Source organism: Bos taurus, chromosome 19 (genome assembly GCF_002263795.3).
Source record: "Bos taurus isolate L1 Dominette 01449 registration number 42190680 breed Hereford chromosome 19, ARS-UCD2.0, whole genome shotgun sequence".
Lineage (NCBI taxonomy): Eukaryota > Metazoa > Chordata > Mammalia > Artiodactyla > Bovidae > Bos > Bos taurus.
Genome location: NC_037346.1, coordinates 13,388,839 through 13,407,831, shown reverse-complemented (window position 1 = coordinate 13,407,831; position 18,993 = coordinate 13,388,839). Strand labels below are relative to the sequence as shown.

Genomic DNA, 18,993 nt, shown 5'->3' with positions numbered 1-18,993 from the left:
CGATCCCTGGTCCAGGAAGACTTCACATGCTGTGGAGCGACTAAGCCCATGGGCCACAACTACTGCGCTCACACTTCAGAGCCGAAGCTCCGCAACAAGAGAGGCCGCCACGTGAGAAGCCTGCACATCACAACTAGAGAAAGTCCGAGTGCAGGAACAAAGACCCAGCACAGCTAAAAATAAATGATAAATTAGAGAATAAATGTTTTTTAAAAAAGAATCTAATGAGCAAGAAGGACTATTTTCACTTTATAAAGCAGGAAACTAAGGCCGAGCACCAAAGAACTGATGCTTTGAACTGTGGTGCTGGAGAAGACTCCTGAGAGTCCCTTGGCCTGCAAGTGATCAAACCAGTCAATCCTAAAGGAAATCAACCCTAAATATTCACTGGAAGGACTGATGCTAGCAGTTTGGCCACCTGATGTGAAGAGCTGACTCACTGGAAAAGATCCTGATGCTGGGAAAGATTGAAGGCAGGAGGAGAAGGGGATGACAGAGAATGAGATGGTTGGGTAGCATCATCAACTCAATGGACATGAGTCTGAGCAAGCTCCAGGAGACGGTGAAGGACAGGGAAGCCTGGGCATGCCGCAGTCCACAGCGTCGCAAAGAGTTGGACACGACTGAACAACAGAAGCCCAAAGAGAAGATTTCTTCAAGGTCACATTGTGATCCTGCCTGTGAGCTGGGGCAGAACAGGTGGTCAAGGATCTGGAGTCAGCTTTCTAGCCGAGGGAAGGCTGACATCAACTGGGCAAAGACTTGACTTGTTTTACAAATAAAACTTGTGCTACAGAAATGCTATACAGTAACTATGTGAAAAGTGACAGCCACTCAGCTGTGTCCGACTCTCTGCGACCCCATGGACTATACAGTCCATGGAATTCTGCAGGCAAGGATACTGGAGTGGGTAGCCTTTCCCTTCTCCACGGGATTTCCCCAACCCAGGGATCGAACCCAGGTCTCCTGAATTGCAGGTGGATTTTTTACCACCTGAGCCATAAGGGAAGCCCAAGAATACTGGAGTGGGTAGCCTATCCTTTCTCCAGTGGATCTTCCTGACCCAGGAATTGAACCAGGATCCCCTACATTGCAGGTGGATTCTTTACCAACTGTGCTATCAGGGAAGCCCATATAGTAAGTAAGGCAGCATTCAACTGGAATCAAAATATATTAACCCAAACGTAAGAGCATAAAGCCTTGATAATACCAAACACGGGACGATAGTAAACTTATGCGTACAATTTTGACTTATAAATTAAGCATTCTTAACAAGAAAAAAAACACCCTAATAAATGTTTTTGTGAAGTATATTAAGTACTGTTAGAAACAAATAAAATACGGGTTTGAAGACGAAAGAGCCCCTACTCAGTGGGTGGTGGAGAATCAGCACAGTCCCTCTGGAAAGGCTGGTGTGGACCAAGGACCACGGGCCCTGCAGCAGGAAAGGACAGAGGTGGGACAGGGGAGGTGGGGAAGGGGTGAGGAGGTATCCGGGCGGGAGGGTGTCCCGGGACCTGGGGGGCCAGCAGGACAGCACCAGAGGGTGCACACTGAACCAGGTGACAAGGAGAGAAAGGAGGCAGGGCAAAGTCACCACAGGCCTTGGTGGCAGGCTCAGATTTTATTCGGTAGGCCACCAGGAGTGGCATGTCCTAAGTGACATTTTAGGAAGGTGTAATCTGGCAAAGACACACAGAAATGATTCGACCAGACTGTGGTTAAGAGGCTGTTGGTGTCACAGTGAAAGTGAAATGCTAAGAAGTGGGGAAAAAGAAATTCTGGGCTCACAAAGAAGCAGTAGGAGCGGAGTGCAGAGACCACTGGGCAACATATGACAATAAAGTTCCGAGCAGATGAAAAGTAAGAAAAGAAATCAGACAAAAGTCACAGAAAAATATCAGCTAACAGCTGGTCCTAGAATCCAGGAAGGAAGGCCCAAGCAAGTGTGTGTGAGCTTAGTCGCTTTAGTTGTGTCCGACTCTTCGCGACCCTATGGGCTGTAGCCCAGCAGGCTACTCTTGTCCATGGGATTTCCCAGCAAGAATATTGCAAGTGAAGTGAAGTTGCTCAGTCACGTTCAACGCCTTGCGACTCCATGGGCTGTAGCCTACCAGGCTCCTCGGTCCATGGGATTTTAAAGGCAAAAGAACTGGAGTGGGTTGCTAATTCCTTCTCCAGGGGGTCTTCCTGAACCAGGGATCAAACCCACGTCTCCTGCATTGCAGGCAGGTTTTTTACCACTGAGCCACCTGAGAAACCCATGCCAAGGCATAAAAGCAATGAAAAACACCACAAAGAACTTATATTTTGGATCACATAAAAAATAAAATTTATATATGACCAATAAAGTCACTAATACCAACAGGTAAGCAAAAAGGGAGAAATCTACAAAAACAGGAAATATGGTATATAATCATCACATACAGAATTCATACAAACTGCAGAGAAAAATTAAACCCAAAGGAAAAAAAAATGGACAAAGGATTAAAAACAGAAATATAAATGATTAATAAACATACATGCTCTTCAAGGTTATTATTAAATGAGAAAATAAACACTAGATACTTAGCCCAGCGCCTAGTGCCATGTGGGCCCCAGTAAAGTGTCACCGCAACGCACTCGCATCGGCAAAGGTAAATGACACGAACCTCAGGAGGCGGGGGCGCGGGACAGAAATCAGTACAACCCATTATGAACCATTAGAAAATATGGATGGATCATTTTACTATACACCAGAAAACTGAAAATAAACTGTACTTCAATGAAAAAATTTTTAAACGTTTATGCCTTTGGTCCAGAAATTACCCTGCTACTCTTCAGAAGCTAAAGATACAAGCAAACCTTAGAACATGGGTTTCTATATCAACATGCTCACTGCAGCATTATCCTAAAGAGAAATAAAAACAGAAATAACCTAAATGTCCAAGAATAAATACTCCATAATAGAATATTATAAGGTTATTTAAGATGCCTTTAAAAAAACATATGCCATTAAAAATGCTTGTAATAGTTAACTGAGAAAAGGGATTCGGGGACTTCCCTGGTGGCCCAGTGGGTAAGGCTCCGCTCTCCCAGTGCAGGGGACCTGGGTTCAATCCCTGGTCAGGGAACTAGATCCCACATGCAACAACTAAGACCTGGCACAGCCAAATAAATGAAATTTTTTTTTCAAATAAATGAAATTTTTAAAAAAGAAGGGATTCAAACATACAAATAGGTCTTTATAAAATATATACACAAAAAGTTCTGAAAGATAATAAAAAGTATAAATATTATTACTATATTAATGTATTAACAATAGTAATAATTGAGTATTAATAATATTATTTTCCCAGTGGCAGATAACATGAATTTTCCTTTGTCCTTTCTATATGTTCCAAATCTTCTTCTATAAGCATGTCTTGTTTTTATGACAGGGGAAGAATACAGTCTCTAAGGAAAGTAGGTGACAGGCACCTGAAACCAGGAGCACTGTCAGAGCAAAAGGACTGAATACACTGGACCAGGTTTCAAAGCCAATTATGAGGCTTAGGGTCTTTGTCATCAAAGAACAGGGTGACCATAAGAACAGGCCTGCAAATTCAGTGATTTACACCACAATGTGAATGGCTTGACAGGCAAAACCTTCCCACACAGAAAGCATCTTTAGGGACTTCCCTGGTGATTCAGAGGTTAAGAATTCACCCGCCAATACAGGGGTTCAATCCCCGGTCAGGCACTAAGATCCCACACGCCTCAGAGTAACTAAGCCCACGCCACAGCTACGGGAGCCCACGTGCCTACAGCCTGTGCCGTAGTTTCAGAAGTCACCGCTTCTGCAGCTAGAGAACTACCACCTGAGAAGCCCGTGCACCGCAACAGAGAGCAGCCCTGCTCACCGCAGAGAGAAACCCACACACAGCAAGGAAGACCCAGCGCGCCATAAACAAATATAAATAATTTTTTTAAAAAGAAAGCATCTTTACTATAACAGAAAGAAAAAGTTGTTTTACTCTGAACCAGTTTTTAATGAAGAGAAAGGCTCTGAGTATGTGTGCTTGTGGTGGGGTTGGGGGCGAGGAGCAAGCTGCCCTTCAGCACATCGCTCCCACATATTTCTAAAAGCTTGCTGATGTCTCGGGAACAGGGGCAGGGGTCAGGAGCCACAGTCCCAGATGTAGAAACCAGTTCCGCTCGGAACTTGGCTATCTTGGGCAAATTACTTAATTGCTCTGTGCCTCAGTATTCTTATCACAGAATGTAGATAATGTCAACCACTTCAGTGGTTTCTTATAAGGACTGGATGAAAATACATGTGAAGAGCTTAGTACAGTGTCTGAGATACAGTAAACATTCAATAAGTGGAATATGAGGGAGCTCCCTGGTGGACTAGTGGTTAGGAATCTGGACTTTCACTGCCAGGGCCCAGGTTCAATCCCTGGTCGGGGAACTAAGATCTTGGAAGCTACGAGGCTTGACCAAAAATAATAGTAATAATAGGTTGAATATGAAGTTATCATTCTATGTCATTTCACTGCCAACCAGAAACAGGGTGGCAGACTTAGGGCGGATAAATCAGAGCAAAGGATGAACACACTTAAAAACTGAGATGATGCGCATCTTAGCAACCCAAGCTGCTCAGGTGGCTCAGTGACTGCCGTGGGAAATGTACTCATAGCATGTATGGACGACTCACCTAAATTCAGGTGAAAACATTACCTGTTGCCTGCCCACCTGCGTGTTAGTTCATTGTGTCTAACACAGCATCTATACAATATCACATTTTATAAGATGATAATAATAGAATATAACAACTTAAAAATAATAGTTCCATGAAATTAAAAGACGCTTACTCCTTGAAAGGAAAGTTATGTCCAACCTAGACAGCATACTCAAAAGCAGAGACATCACTTTGCCAACAAAGGTCCGTCTAGTCAAGGCTATGGTTTTTCCAGTGGTCATGTATGGATGTGAGAATTGGACTGTGAAGAAGGCTGAGCGCCGAAGAATTGATGCTTTTGAACTGTGGTGTTGGAGAAGACTCTTGAGAGTCCCTTGGACTGCAAGGAGATAAAACCAGTCCATTCTGAAGGAGATCAGCCCTGGGATTTCTTTGGAAGGAATGATGCTAAAGCTGAAACTCCAGTACTTTGGCCACCTCATGCGAAGAGCTGACTCATTGGAAAAGACTCTGATGCTGGGGGGGATTGGGGGCAGGAGCAGAAGGGGATGACAGAGGATGAGATGGCTGGATGGCATCACTGACTCGATGGATGTGAGTCTGGGTGAACTCCGGGAGTTGGTGATGGACAGGGAGGCCTTGCGTGCTGCGATTCATGGGGTCGCAAGAGTTGGACATGACTGAGCGACTGAACTGAACTGAACTAAGAGAAACATTTACACTCACTTTAATGCATGTGAAACATCTCTTTGGGAAAAAACAATAAGAATCACAGTCTTTTGAAGAAATGGTGGGAATCTGCCTGCAGAAATGAGAACTATAGTCAAGAAGTCCTGTTTTGAGCAAAGATTTAATCTGTTCAGCATATGCAATCTCCTTCTAGAAAATGTGCTTTTCTTTCTCTTTAGAACCTGCTTGCAACCAGAGCTTCCATTAGAGAATGCAAATTCTCTAGAACTGTGTGAAGACTGAACAGGAGCGCTTCAGAAGATACAGAAGAAACAAGAGCAGCGCCTTCTTTGCAGCCGTTTTTAAAACTCTGGCCCAAGTGTCAGGTTTGAACTTGAGAATGTCCCTTCTGTCCTTTCTGGAGGTGGAAGGCCTCAGGCCCCCTCGCTCTGGCAGGACGCCGTCTTTAATGATGATATATGAGAGTCCTTGCCCCTTGGCCCTGCTGGGGGGCGTCAAACATGGGATGCCGCCCACCCGAGTATCAACAAGTGAATTATAAACTGTGTCAATCCGAGTTAATGCAAAGCTGTAATCCTCTTTAACAAGAGATCAAATCACTGCCATGAGTTATGTTCATTCTGTAATCTGATAAGGAAGAGAGGGAGCCTCTAATAAAAGAGTAATGGGAGCTTTTAATGATGCTGGGGAGAGGCAGGGCCCGTCCAAGCGTTCCCGCTGATTAGATCAGTGTTGCATATTTGCGAGGGCTTGTTTCACCTGTCAGAACAACCTGTGTCTTTTCAGGAGATAAGAAGCCTCAGAGAAAACATCTGTATCTTAACCATTCTTGCTGGCAAGATTTTCAGCAACGAAAACTGCTCTGTGGAGGGTATTTCTGGGGATATGTGCTCTCAAATGCTGAGCTAACTTCACTGAAATATTTCACCATTATTCAGCGCATTATGTCTAATAAGAAGTGTGTATGGGGGTGGGTAAAGTAGGTAATGGGGAATCAAAAATGGTCTAAGTAACTTCTGGGTTACCAATTAGGGCGACAAGAATGCCATGGATATGATATGCCCATACTCAGGGTGCAGACCCACACACTTTAAAAATGGCGCAAGAAGATAAATTGCCTGCACAAATTCTATTATACGGAGGCACCTCAAGAACAACGTGGCAGTGATGTTGACAAAGCACTTTACAAGGCTGGATCACATTTGTACGTTTCTAAAACTTCAGATGTAAAACAATAATGTATTTGGTGCTTAGCAGTTATCATTAAAGGACTCTCTCCTTGTTCTTTTTAAAGCCAGGAGCTTTCTGGGAGGTGTGGGGAAAAGTGGTTTTTGACTGGGAAGGAGAGAAAGGGGGCCAAAATGAAAGTTCCTGCTGTTCCTATTGAGAATCTAAGTTCTTTGCAAAGGGATGGAGTACCTACAAAATGTTGAGATTGCTATCATTTTTGTAACAAGAAAAAAGCTTCTTAGGAAAATACAAGCACCTAACCCTTTTCCTGGGCAGTACCTAAACTGGATTTAGCTTATTGCTCTCTGAAGCTGCAGTTAAATGCAAGGAAAACACCAGTTTTCTTAAGGGGACAGCAAGCTGACTGCTGCTGCTTGGCCTGCTTCTGTGCTGACAATAAAACCCACAGTGGCAGAGCAAGCAGTTCCCATGAGCCCCCTTCCCAGAACTGGGGCCGTGGCCAGCTTGGAGGAACACATCGTGACCTGTCTCAGAGTCTGACTCAGAATTTACTTCTCCTACTTTTTACACCAGCATTTTACTATCTGACCTCCATCAACGTGGCAAATGAAGAACAACAAACTTCTTTAAAAGTCTGCCTCGGGAGACTTCCCTGGTGGCTCAGTGGTAAAGAATCTGCCTGCCAATGCAGGAGGCATGGGTTCAATCCCTGGTCCAGGAAGATCCCACATGCCACGGAGCAACTAAGCCTGTGGGCCCCAACTACTGAGCCTGCACTGTAGAGCCCAGGAGCCGCAACTACCGAACCCCTGTGCTGTAACCACTGAAACCTGCGAGCCCCAGAAAAGCCACCTGGATGAGAAGCCCACGCACTGCAATTAGAAGTAGCCCCGCTCTCCACTACCAGAGGGGGAAAAAAAACCCTGAGCAGCAAGTGAAGACCCAGCACAGCCAAAAATAAATAAATAAAAGTCTGCTTCGGGGGTTTCCCTGCGGGTCCAGTGGCTAAGACTCCATGCTCCTGATGGAGGGGGCCTGGGTTCAACCTGTAGGCAGGAAACTGGTCTCACACACGGCAACTAAGAGTTTGCATGCCTCAGCTGGAAGATTCCATACCCTGCGTGCCATAACTCTCAGTAAAGCCAAAATAAATTTTAAAAGTATTTAAGAAAAAAGTCTAACTTGGAGGGTCTCTCAAAAATACAGACAAAAACACAGGTGATTATTTCCACAACTGACAAATTCTTCATTTCGTTAGAACCATAATAAAAGGCCACCTGAATTTCCGCTTTGCCCTCCCTCCCTCTGGTCTAACAGCACTCCAGGGCTTGCCGCCGTGTAGTGTAAGCTGGTTCTAAAATATCCTTGATAAGCTTGGTGAGCGTGGAATAACCTCAACAGTCAGTGAGGTGAACAGCAATCCTGTAAATCATGCAAGTAACATACTGGCCTGTTCCTGGGGTGGCGACAGTACATTTAGAGGAATTCTCTGCCATCAAGGTGACAAGGCCTTTGTTCTCCTCAGCCCATGGATTAACTCCGCTGCTTCAGAATCACATGCTACTCTGCCCTCCTCACACAGGTGAGTGTGAAGGGCACACGGGAGCGGCACTGCCCCATGCCAAGAGCACCCGAGGGTCCAGCAACGCCAGCGATCGTTTTTAGCCTCGTGGTAACCTCCTCGCTTGCATGCAGACACGTGATATGGGGGCAAAGTGGGGTTTCTCTTCTTTCCTCTCAGTACCAGAAGCACTCCTCAGGCCTGCAATAGAAACCCCCTGCTTCCCTCCTAACGGGGTGGTATGAAGTGTCAGTGGTTACCTGAGACTTTCACTAACAAAGGAAACCTGAGGGCGTGTAAAGTCACGTGAATCAGTATGCAAGGTTTACCTAGATGATGCCCCCAAATGGAATTCTGGTAATACAGGAGCAACCTGGGCTACTCCACACCTTAAAAAGAGTTTTAAGTAGATTGCTTGAAGAGTAAATCACCTAGCATGAGAAAAGAATATGTATCAGCAGAAATTACCTAAATAGATAACACTACACAGACTGCACCACAGGTGAAATAAAATGAAGATGCCGCTCACTATCTTTGTAAAGATCCTTTTACAGATAGTAATTCTTCCTTCACTAAGAATATTCTAATACCCTGTGTTAAAGCTCTCTGTGTTCTTTCCCTTAATGAGAGCTATGCTCTGGTCTCAGTTCAGTTCAGTTCCACCAAGGGCAGATTTTTCGAGCTCAGAGTGGACAAACGACATGGAGGATTCAAGGCGAAGTAACAGCACTTGGATTCTCTCCTTGTCCTCTCTTTATTAATACTGGGTATTAATCTAACTCAGGCAAATGTGTGAGGCGATAACCTGGACCCAAGAAACAACTAAAGAAGAGGAGGGCTTCTCTCTCCAGATCTGGGTGTGGGAGGAACCACAGGTAGAGCGGCCCCTACCAAAAGGGCTAGGAAACTTGCTATGGGCTTCCCTGGTGGCTCAGTGGTCAAGAATCCACATACCAGTGCAGAAGACGAGGGTGTGATCCCTGGTCCAGGAAGACCCCAAACACAACGGAGCAACCAAGGGCACGTGCCACAGCTACTGAGCTCATGCTCCAGAGCCTGGGAGCCGCGACTACCAGGTCCCATTCTCATGGCAGGAAATTCAAGCAAAACAGAAGCATGAAAAGTAAAACATCTCCCTTTGTCCGTTCCTCATGAGTTCTTTCCCCATAGGTATTTTAAATATTATCAATGTAAGTTCTGTAACATATATATTCACATATTTGTATGTATTTAGCTGCTTAATTTTTATTTTTAAAACATAAATGGAGATTACAAAAACCTCTTTTCTAGTTAACAAAATAATCTGGAGATATTTCCATAACAGCATATTTTTAAAGGCATCACTCTTTTTTGATCACACATGTCTATTTATTCAAAAGTAGGATTATACTACAGTACTTTGTAGTCTACTTACTACACTAAACATTATGTTAATACATACAGCTCCACTTATTCCTTTAATAGTTGCTGATAACTTCACTGAATTCTTTTCTGTGATTCATTTTAACTAGTTCCCTATTGATGGTCATTTGGATTTTTTAATTTTTTTCTCCATTTAAACAATGTTGCAGTAAAGACTCTATATAAAAATATTTGCCAACTTGCTATTTTCTTAGGTTAATTGCTAGAAGTGGATTTTTCTGGGTCAACAGATACGCTTACATTTAAAATTTTTTAAAGTGTTGCCAAATACCCCTCCAGAGTGATTCTGCCAATCATGTTCTTAACAACTGTATATGAAAGTGTCTGCTTCCTCACACCATCAGCATGGGGGATTATCAACCTTCTAATGCTTTCCAGTTTAATAAGAAAAAATGAAGTGTCATTATTTTAATTTGCATCTCTTTGATTAATAAGATTGACAATCCATTTTTTTGCCATTTGCAATTTTTCTTTTATAATTTCTACGTTTGAGTGTTAACATGCTTCACCCACCATTTGTATTGGGATATTTTTTTTTAATTTATTTTATTTTATTTTTTAACTTTACAATATTGTATTGGTTTTGCCATATATCAACATGAATCCGCCACGTGTTCCCCATCCTGAACCCTCCTCCCTCCCCGTACCATCCCTCTGGGTCGTCCCAGTGCACCAGCCCCAAGCATCCAGTATCCTGCATCGAACCTGGACTGGCAACTCATTTCATATACGATATTATACATGTTTCAATGCCATTCTCCCAAATCATCCCACCCTCTCCCTCTCCCACAGAGTCCAAAAGACTGTTCTATACATCAGTGTCTCTTTTGCTGTCTCGTATACAAGGTTATTGCTACCATCTTTCTAAATTCCATATATATGCATTAGTATACTGTATTGGTGTTTTTCTTTCTTCACTTCCTTCACTCTGTATAATCGGCTCCAGTTTCATCCACCTCATTAGAACTGATTCAAATGTATTCTTTTTAATGGCTGAGTAATATCCCATTGTGTATATGTACCATAAGAGATCTGTAAAAACTCTTTACACAGCATTATTACATGGTAAAGTCATGTTACACTGAACTTTTTCTTTATAATTTTTTCATATACTTATAACTTTGTTTTTGATATCTTTTTTAATTGACTCATGTAGTCAGATCTACCAATACCTTTCTCTGTGGCTTCCGGCCTTGGCGTCTTGCTTACAAAGCCTTTCTCTACCTCAAAATCATTAAATATTCTCTATTCATGTGCACCAAGAATGACATATCTGTAACTCTGTTGTACAGATACAACTGTAAAAATGGGTTGGATTTCCCCAGAGGCTTACCTTCAACAAATCTAGACCCCATTTAAAAAAAAAAAAAAAAAGGCATATCTGTAATTTAGCAAAACCAAAATTATTCACCTAGAGAAAAGTACTATGCACTGATATTGAAAAGAAAGTTTTCCATTTTTCAGCATTTTGTGGTATACACAAAGTGGGAAACCAAACAGTACAGTACTAGATTATTTCCATTTATGGAATTATCTAAACAAAAACAAAATAGGCCTTCCTCCTAAGAGAAAGTAACACTACCAGCCAGCTCTGGAAGACTTGATATTTGAAGCAGAAAGAGCGAATGCCCACTTATTTGGCCTGTGGTTTGTCTGGCCTATCCAGACCACGCAGCATGAGCATGAGCCCATGTGCCAGCCTCAGCGTCCTCAGGAGCCACGCAGATCGAGTATGCTGGGTTCTCCAGCTCTGAGACCTCTATTTAACGCCCTGCCACACACACAGTGGCTAAACCAGCTGAGAACAATGCTGATAATTAGCAACGTCCACAAGCGACAGCTTCTTTTTCGTACAAACTCCAAATGCCACATCAACTGTTGCCCAGCAAACACAATCCCATCACCTCCTCTCTCACCTGCTCTATTGAAGTGGCAACGTAACAGGGTTCTGGCCAACGAGATGTGAGAAGTCTTTGGCGGTCTTTCTGAGAAGCTTTTACTGTTCTGATAAAAGAAAATCAATGTGGCTGACACCACTCCTTTCCTCTCCTTCCTACCCGAAATGCATGTTTGATGGCTAAAGCTGCAGAAGCCACCTTGGGACCACAGCGGAAAGACCAAGAGATGCTGGCCCCAACACCACTGAGGAGGGAAAAACACTGCTAGTCATTACCTGCCTCCCCTAGAATTATGCTGCCAGAAAAATAAACTCCTGTTTGCTTATGCCTCTGTAGTCAGGTTTTGTTTCTTATACATCAAGCTCAACATAATCCTTAATAATAAAGTCACCTTCAAGTTATCTTTACATCTAGAATATAGCAGGCCCTCAAAAATTATGAGTAAATAAATTAGATTCTGGAAAACAAGTATCCTGGGGTATCAGATGACTCAAGTAAAATCCCAACTAGGAATAACAACTGATTTCTAAATGATGCAGTAGTACTGTATTCAAAAGATGCCACTAATATTTAAACTAGGTTCCACTTTATGTCTGGAATAATAGTGTTACCTGAATGGGTTTGTTTTCATTTACAAGAACCTGATTTTCCTTTCCTGTTGAAGTAATTTTTTCATGTCATCCTGACAGAATCTAAGAAGCATGCATTTCACTTATTATTTTTAAAAACAGACTAGATCAAGAAATAAATGAAAACAAAAAACCTAAAACAAAACAAGCAAAACCAGCTAGACATAAGCATTCACAGACAAGCATAGGAAGTCACAAAGACGTGAGTATAAATGCACTCAGATTCATCCATAAGCTGTTTTGTCATCAGAACAAAAGCAAACAAAAAATTAATCATCACTGTGTTCAACTAAACTTGCATATCTACTACCTTTCAAGGGGAGGAAATCTGATGGAGTTTAGAGTTTAGTAGCAAACTAAATACTCTCAAATAAAAAGGCTAAGTATAGCTTGAGGGATAAAGCTGGCAAAATCCACATGTGCCTACATTATGACTAATAATATCACTTGGTAAAGATTTATGTTTTAAAACATCTATCACAGCATTACAACAATGATAATTTAAAACAATTTAAATTTCCAAAAATTAGTGAATGGCTAAAATAGATATTACATAGTCACTTAAATTTTTGAATAATTTTAATGATACTAAATGGTCAGAGTATGCAAAATATTTAAATAAAAAGACCACAAGAGTAGAATATAATTTTAATTACATAAAAAGAAAAACAAGAACATACTAAAAGGGAAACCATAAAGACTGAAAGAAATACCCTCAGATGTTAAAAGTGGTAATACCCTGTGCATATGTATGTGTGTGTGATACACACACGTCCTATTTCCGCACACTGAGAGAACCTAGAAACGATGATGCCTACAACAACGAGCATCTCAGCGCCCAGAACCTGGTTTCTAAAAACCATACTCCATTAAAAACAGTCAGCATTCCTTGGAGAAAGACTGATTCCAGGACTGGAAATGGGAACATGTGAGATGATCCTAGAATACCTTGTTGTGGTAGAAACTAAGAAGTGCTCAGTGAATAACTGGGGATATCTCAAAAAGATGAAACCCGCTTGAAGGGACCTCTATTAATCTGAGACAATTTTAAACCAAAATCAATGACAGCAACAGATTCTAACTAACTGAATAAAATAGGAAAGCATGAGTCCATATTGATATAAATGAATGTAAAAAATAGAGAAGAGATATGGCTAGATAAGTAAAGTTCTAAAAATATTATGTTGTAGTAGAATGCCAACTAATAAATATAGAAGGAATGATTCTTTAAAAAATAGTTAATTCTTTAATTATCTCTGAATTATATGAGTATACATTTTTTTGTGTACACATTTCCATTTTTCAAAATAAGCATGTACTTCTTTTGTAAAAAATACTCAAAAAAACCCCAAAATCCTCAATAGTACCCTGAACAAACACAACATAATACACATCCCCAGAGCAAGCTCTACACCCATTTTTAAAAGGAGAACATACACATAAAATCCCAAACACATGAAGCAAGTGTGTGTGCGCTGTCCTAACCCATCTCTCTAGAGAAGAGCTCAGATGGCCAAAGCAGGTGGCTAATGTTAAAAACAAAACAGCAAAAACAAAAAACCACCAGAGGCAGCACTGAGATTTACGAAAATTTTGTTTTGGTTTTACAGTAACTATGGGAGTGAAGAGATGTTACAAGGACCCTTTCAACAATGCCGATGACAAATGGTTAACTGATAAGAAGAAACAGAGAGGGCAACAGGCTTTAGCACAGGTCAATACTGGGCTTTCATGAAGCCATTTGAGACATATAATTAATCTATTACTCACCTGGCATCATCATTCATTGTGGTATGGTCAATAGGTGCCATGAAGCTCAGCAGCTTGCTAAGCACATGAAACCTAAGTAAATAGGAAACAAACAGGCAGCAACATTAGTAACTATTAACCTAGAACAGGAAACACATTCTATGAGGTAACAAACTCCAGATGATCACAAGAATATCTGGCTCCAGAGTGGAGCAGGGAACAGTTTCTAGGCATGTGCCACTCACAACCATAAAAACCCTTTTTCCTCAATGCTATAGGAGAAAAGTCTGATAAAAGCACATTGTAAATGACAGTAGTTCTACACAACTCCATTATATCATCTGTGCCCTGAAGCAATACACTAAGCCTTAAACATCACTCCAGACAAGAGATGGTGAGGACCGGACTACCCCATTGTCCCCTTCTCTGCATATATCCTAATCATTTTTCAGTCGGGAGCAGAGGCAGTGGCATACCATCCAAATGGAACACCTCATCACTCACTAGCATGGGTTCCCTGAGTCAGAAAAGGCTTCCAGAATCACCTTTATTCACCAGTCCCACCAGATCGTTCATTTCGCCCCTCTTAAACTAAGGCGCACAACTGAGTGCATGAGGAGTCTACTCCCTACACGTCAATCAAGGGGCTATAAAAATTGAAGTTTTGTCAATTGCATCTCCCACCAGTAGGAAAAAAGAGGTATTTTTATACAAAGTGCTTTGAGAGCCTCTGGTGAAGGAGGCTGAAGAAATATTTGACCTTATACAGACCAAATTATAGCTAAGAGAATTCAAAGAAGGTACCCCTTTCTATTTATAAAAGAAGAGGCTGCAGGACATGTCATATAAAATTCTAACCAAAAAAAAAAAAAAACCTCTTCTTGGGCAAAACACTATCCACAGAAAAATGATATAACATATGTGTAATGTTTCACCATTTAAAAAACATTTTTACACACATCAAAGAATTTGATTCTCTACCACCAAATAGCCAAGCCTGCCAAATTTCAATCTTTTAACAAATGAATTTTAAAGACTAATAGTGATAAGATTTTTCCCATTACAGGAGTAATAGAAAAAAGCATAAATCCATTACAGAAAATTTGGAAAACCAACTAAGCACACAAAAAATGCACACATATTCTTTTATCTACAGAAGGACTATTATTAATATTTATTAATATTATTAGTATTTTGGTTAATTATGTTCATTTTACATAGTAATCCACACAATACAATTTCCTATTCTTTTTTTCACTTAGCATTGTATCTCCATAGCTGTATACAAAATTCCAGCAAGTACTATAAATATATTTTCATATTTCTGAACAGTTGTATTGTTTCCAATTCTTCACTTCTTATAAGATGCAAAAACAAAATCTCTGTTAATCATACTTTCTTTATGCCCATTATCTCCTAATTATAAAAAGTAATATATAATTACAAATTCAGAAATACAGAAAGAACTGACAAGTCCCCTGTAATCTCTAGAAATAATCACTGTTAAGTTTGCCTGTAGCATTCTCCATATATAAGACAAATATAAACGTAATATGCTCATGCATTATGTGTTTTTCTACTATGTCATATTGTATTCTTTTTAATAGTTCCAGAATATTTTGTTGCATCAATATATTCTAATTTACTAAACCTCCTATTGATAAGCATGTATACAGTCTTCCCCCTTAAAAAAGCATTATAAACAGTGCTAAAGTGAAGGTTCTTTTCTTTATTTTATTGAAGCATAATTGATTTACAAAGTTTTGCTAATTTCTGCTGTACAGCAAAGTGATTCAGTGTACATATATACATGTGTGTGTATTTAACTTATAAGCAGAGTACATCATGCGAAATGCCAGACTGGATGAAGCACAACACGGAATCAAGATTCCTGAGAGAAATATCAATAACCTCAGATACGCAGATGACACCACCCTTATGGCAGAAAGCGAAGAGTAACTGAAGAGCCTCTTGATGAAGGTGAAAGAAGAGAGTGAAAAAGCTGGCTTAAAACTCCACATTCAAATAATGAACATCATGGCATCCTGACCCATTACTTCATGGCAAATAGATGGGGAAACAATGGAAACAGTGACAGACTTTATTTTCTTGGGCTCCATAATCACTGCTGATGGTGACTGCAGCCATGAAATTAAAAGACGCTTGCTTCTTCAAAGAAAAGCTACTACCAACCTAGTCAGCATATTAAAAACCAGAGACATTACTTTGCCAACAAAGGTCCATCAAGTCAAAGCTACAGCTTTTGCAGTAGTCATGTATGGATATGAGAGTTGGACCATAAAGAAAGCTGAGTGCCAAAGAATTGATGGGTTTGAACTGTGGTGTTGGAAAAGACTCTTGAGAGTCCTTGGACTGCAAGAAGATCAGATCAAACTAAAGGAAATCAGTCCTGAATATTCATTGGAAGGACTGATGCTGAGGCTGGGGCTCCAATTCTTTGGCCACCTGATGCGAAGAACTGACTGATGACCTGATGACTGATGCTGGGAAAAATGGCAAGCAGGAGGAGAAGGGGATGACAAAGGATGAGATGGCTGGATGGCATCACCAACTTGATGGACATGAGTCTGAGCAAGCTACTAGAGTTGGTAATGGGTAGGGAAGCCTGGCATGCTGCAGTCCATGGGGTCACAAAGAGTTGGACATGACTGAGAGACTGAACTGAACTGATATATATATACACACACACACACTGTTTTCATATACTTTTCCGTAATGGTTTATCACAGGGTTTTGAATACCCTGTGCTATACAGTAGGACCTTGTTGCTTATCCATTCTAGGTTGCCATGCCCTCCTCCAGGGGATCTTCCCAACTCAGGGATCGAACCCACGTCTCCCACATTGTAGGCAGATTCTTTACCGTCTGGGCCACCAGGGAAGCCCTTTAATGTCTTAGGCTTCACCAAACTTCATTTTTCATCTGAAAAAATGAAAACTATTCTTGGCTATGTTCAAAGACAGGTTTAATTCACTGTCTACACAAAGACTATGAACTATACCCAATGGTTGCGTTGTCTGACCCAGGAGTCATCGGCCACATGTGGCTTACTGAACACTGGAAGTGTGCACCAGGTTTTGAAAATTCAGATGGAAAAAATGTAAAATATATCACTAATAATTTTAAAACAATAAACTGTTGAAATAATATTAGCTAGATATTGGGCTAAATGAAATGCATTATTACTTAAGTACACATTTCTTTTTCCCCCTTTTAAATTGCGGCTACTAGAACATTGAAAATTACACATGTAACTGATGAACCTATTTGCAGGGCAGGAGTAGGAATCACAGACTTAGGAGAATGGACTCGTGGACACAGTCGGGGAAGGAGAGGGTGGGACAGATTGAGAGAGCAGCACTGAGACATACGCATCACAAGGTGTGAGAGAGCAAGCCAGCGAAGTCACTGTGCAACAGAGGAGTACAGCCTGCGGCTCTGTGATGACCTGGAGGGGCGGGCCGGGAAGGAGTATAATCATGTGTATACTTACAGCTGATTCATCCTGATACACAGAAGAAACCAACACAACACTGCAAAGCAATTATCTTCCAATTAAAAAGAAAAATTAAAAAAATTACACATGTAAAGATACTTTTTACTGGATGGCACTGCTCTGTGGAATACCTTTACACTTTAATACAATATATTCAATAACTAGTAACTGCATGATGAAGGACAGGCTTTTAAGTAGTAATCAGATAAAAGATGATTTAATACAATGCATTTTTACCTCATCTCAGTGCTGAGGATGGATGCATGTTTTAGTATTAAAATTACCAACCATATTAAGAGATAAATATAACTTTGTTGCAGAAGAACAGACAAATACAAAACACAGTATGACATTTCATTATTAAAGGCCTGAGAGTTTAATTCATTTACATTAAGATTCTGCTTAAATCAGGATCAAATCCACTTATAGATAATGCTGAGTAAAATACTGGTAATTAATAATTATAATTATTTCCCCAAACCAGCATATTTCTTTTTTTTTTTTAAGTTATTTTCTAGCATCCAACCAGCAAACTGCTAACACCCAATCTGACCAGGGTGATGCCACTGACCTGCTATCATTGAAATTAATGTTTCCACAAGACAGTGTTCACCTTTGCTATGATATTTCTTTTTTCTCCAACCCTACCACAAACATACCACCCTTATGGCAGAAAGTGAAGAGGAACTAAAAAGCCTCTTGATGAAACTGAAAGAGGAGCATGAAAAAGTTGGCTTAAAGCTCAACATTCAGAAAACTAAGATCATGGCATCTGATCCTATCACTTCACGGAAATAGATGGGGAAACAATGGAAACAGTGCCAGACTTTATTGTTTTGGGCTCCAAAATCACTGCAGATGGTGATTGCAGCCATGAAATTAAAAGATGCTTACTCCTTGGAAGGAAAGTTATGACCAACCTTAAAAAGCAGAGATATTACTTTGCCATCAAAGGTCCATCTAGTCAAGGCTATGGTTTTTCCAGTGGTCATGTATGGATGTGAGAGTTGGACTGTGAAGAAAGCTGAGCGCCAAAGAATTGATGCTTTTGAACTGTGGTGTTGGAGAAGACTCTTGAGAGTTCCTTGGACTGCAAGGAGGTCAAACCAGTCTTTCCTAAAGGAGATCAGTCCGGTGTTCATTGGAAGGACTGATACTGAGGCTGAAACTCCAATACTTTGGGCACCTCATGTGAAGAGCTGACATATTGGAAAAGACCCTGATGCTGGGGGGGATTGGGGGCAGGAGGAGAAGGGGACGACAGAGGATGAGATGGCTGGATGGCATCACTGACTCGATGGACGTGAGTTTGAATGAACTCCACGGGTTGGTGATGGACAGGGAGGCCTAGCGTGCTGCAATTCATGGGGTCACAAAGAGTCGGACACGACTGAGCAACTGAACTGAACCACAAACAAAGAGCAAAGGCTGCCCATGGTGGAACCTAGCACCAGTGATGACAGCTGGCACACGACCAGCTCTTCTGGGGGTCTAATTTAAAGGAAGTTATTTACGACATGTATTCCCATCTATCCTGGAGAAGGAAATGGCAACCCACTCCAGTAGTCTTGCCTGGAGAATTCCATGGACAGAGGAGCCTCATGGGCTACAGTCCATGGGGTTGCAAGAGTCGGAGACACGACTGAGCAACTAAACCTATTCTCATAGGCCCT

At 41.1% G+C, this 18,993-nt stretch overlaps 1 protein-coding gene across 1 annotated transcript in view; it reads right to left on the bottom strand.

Annotated features, from left to right (window-relative positions):
• The window catches only part of AATF (apoptosis antagonizing transcription factor), a 108,058-nt gene that overhangs the window by 12,508 nt on the left and 76,557 nt on the right, over positions 1 to 18,993 (bottom strand). The window contains exon 11 of the mRNA XM_002695618.7: positions 13,825 to 13,896. Coding sequence (XP_002695664.3) covers positions 13,825 to 13,896 — 72 coding nt within the window. The remainder of the gene's footprint in view (positions 1 to 13,824; positions 13,897 to 18,993) is intronic.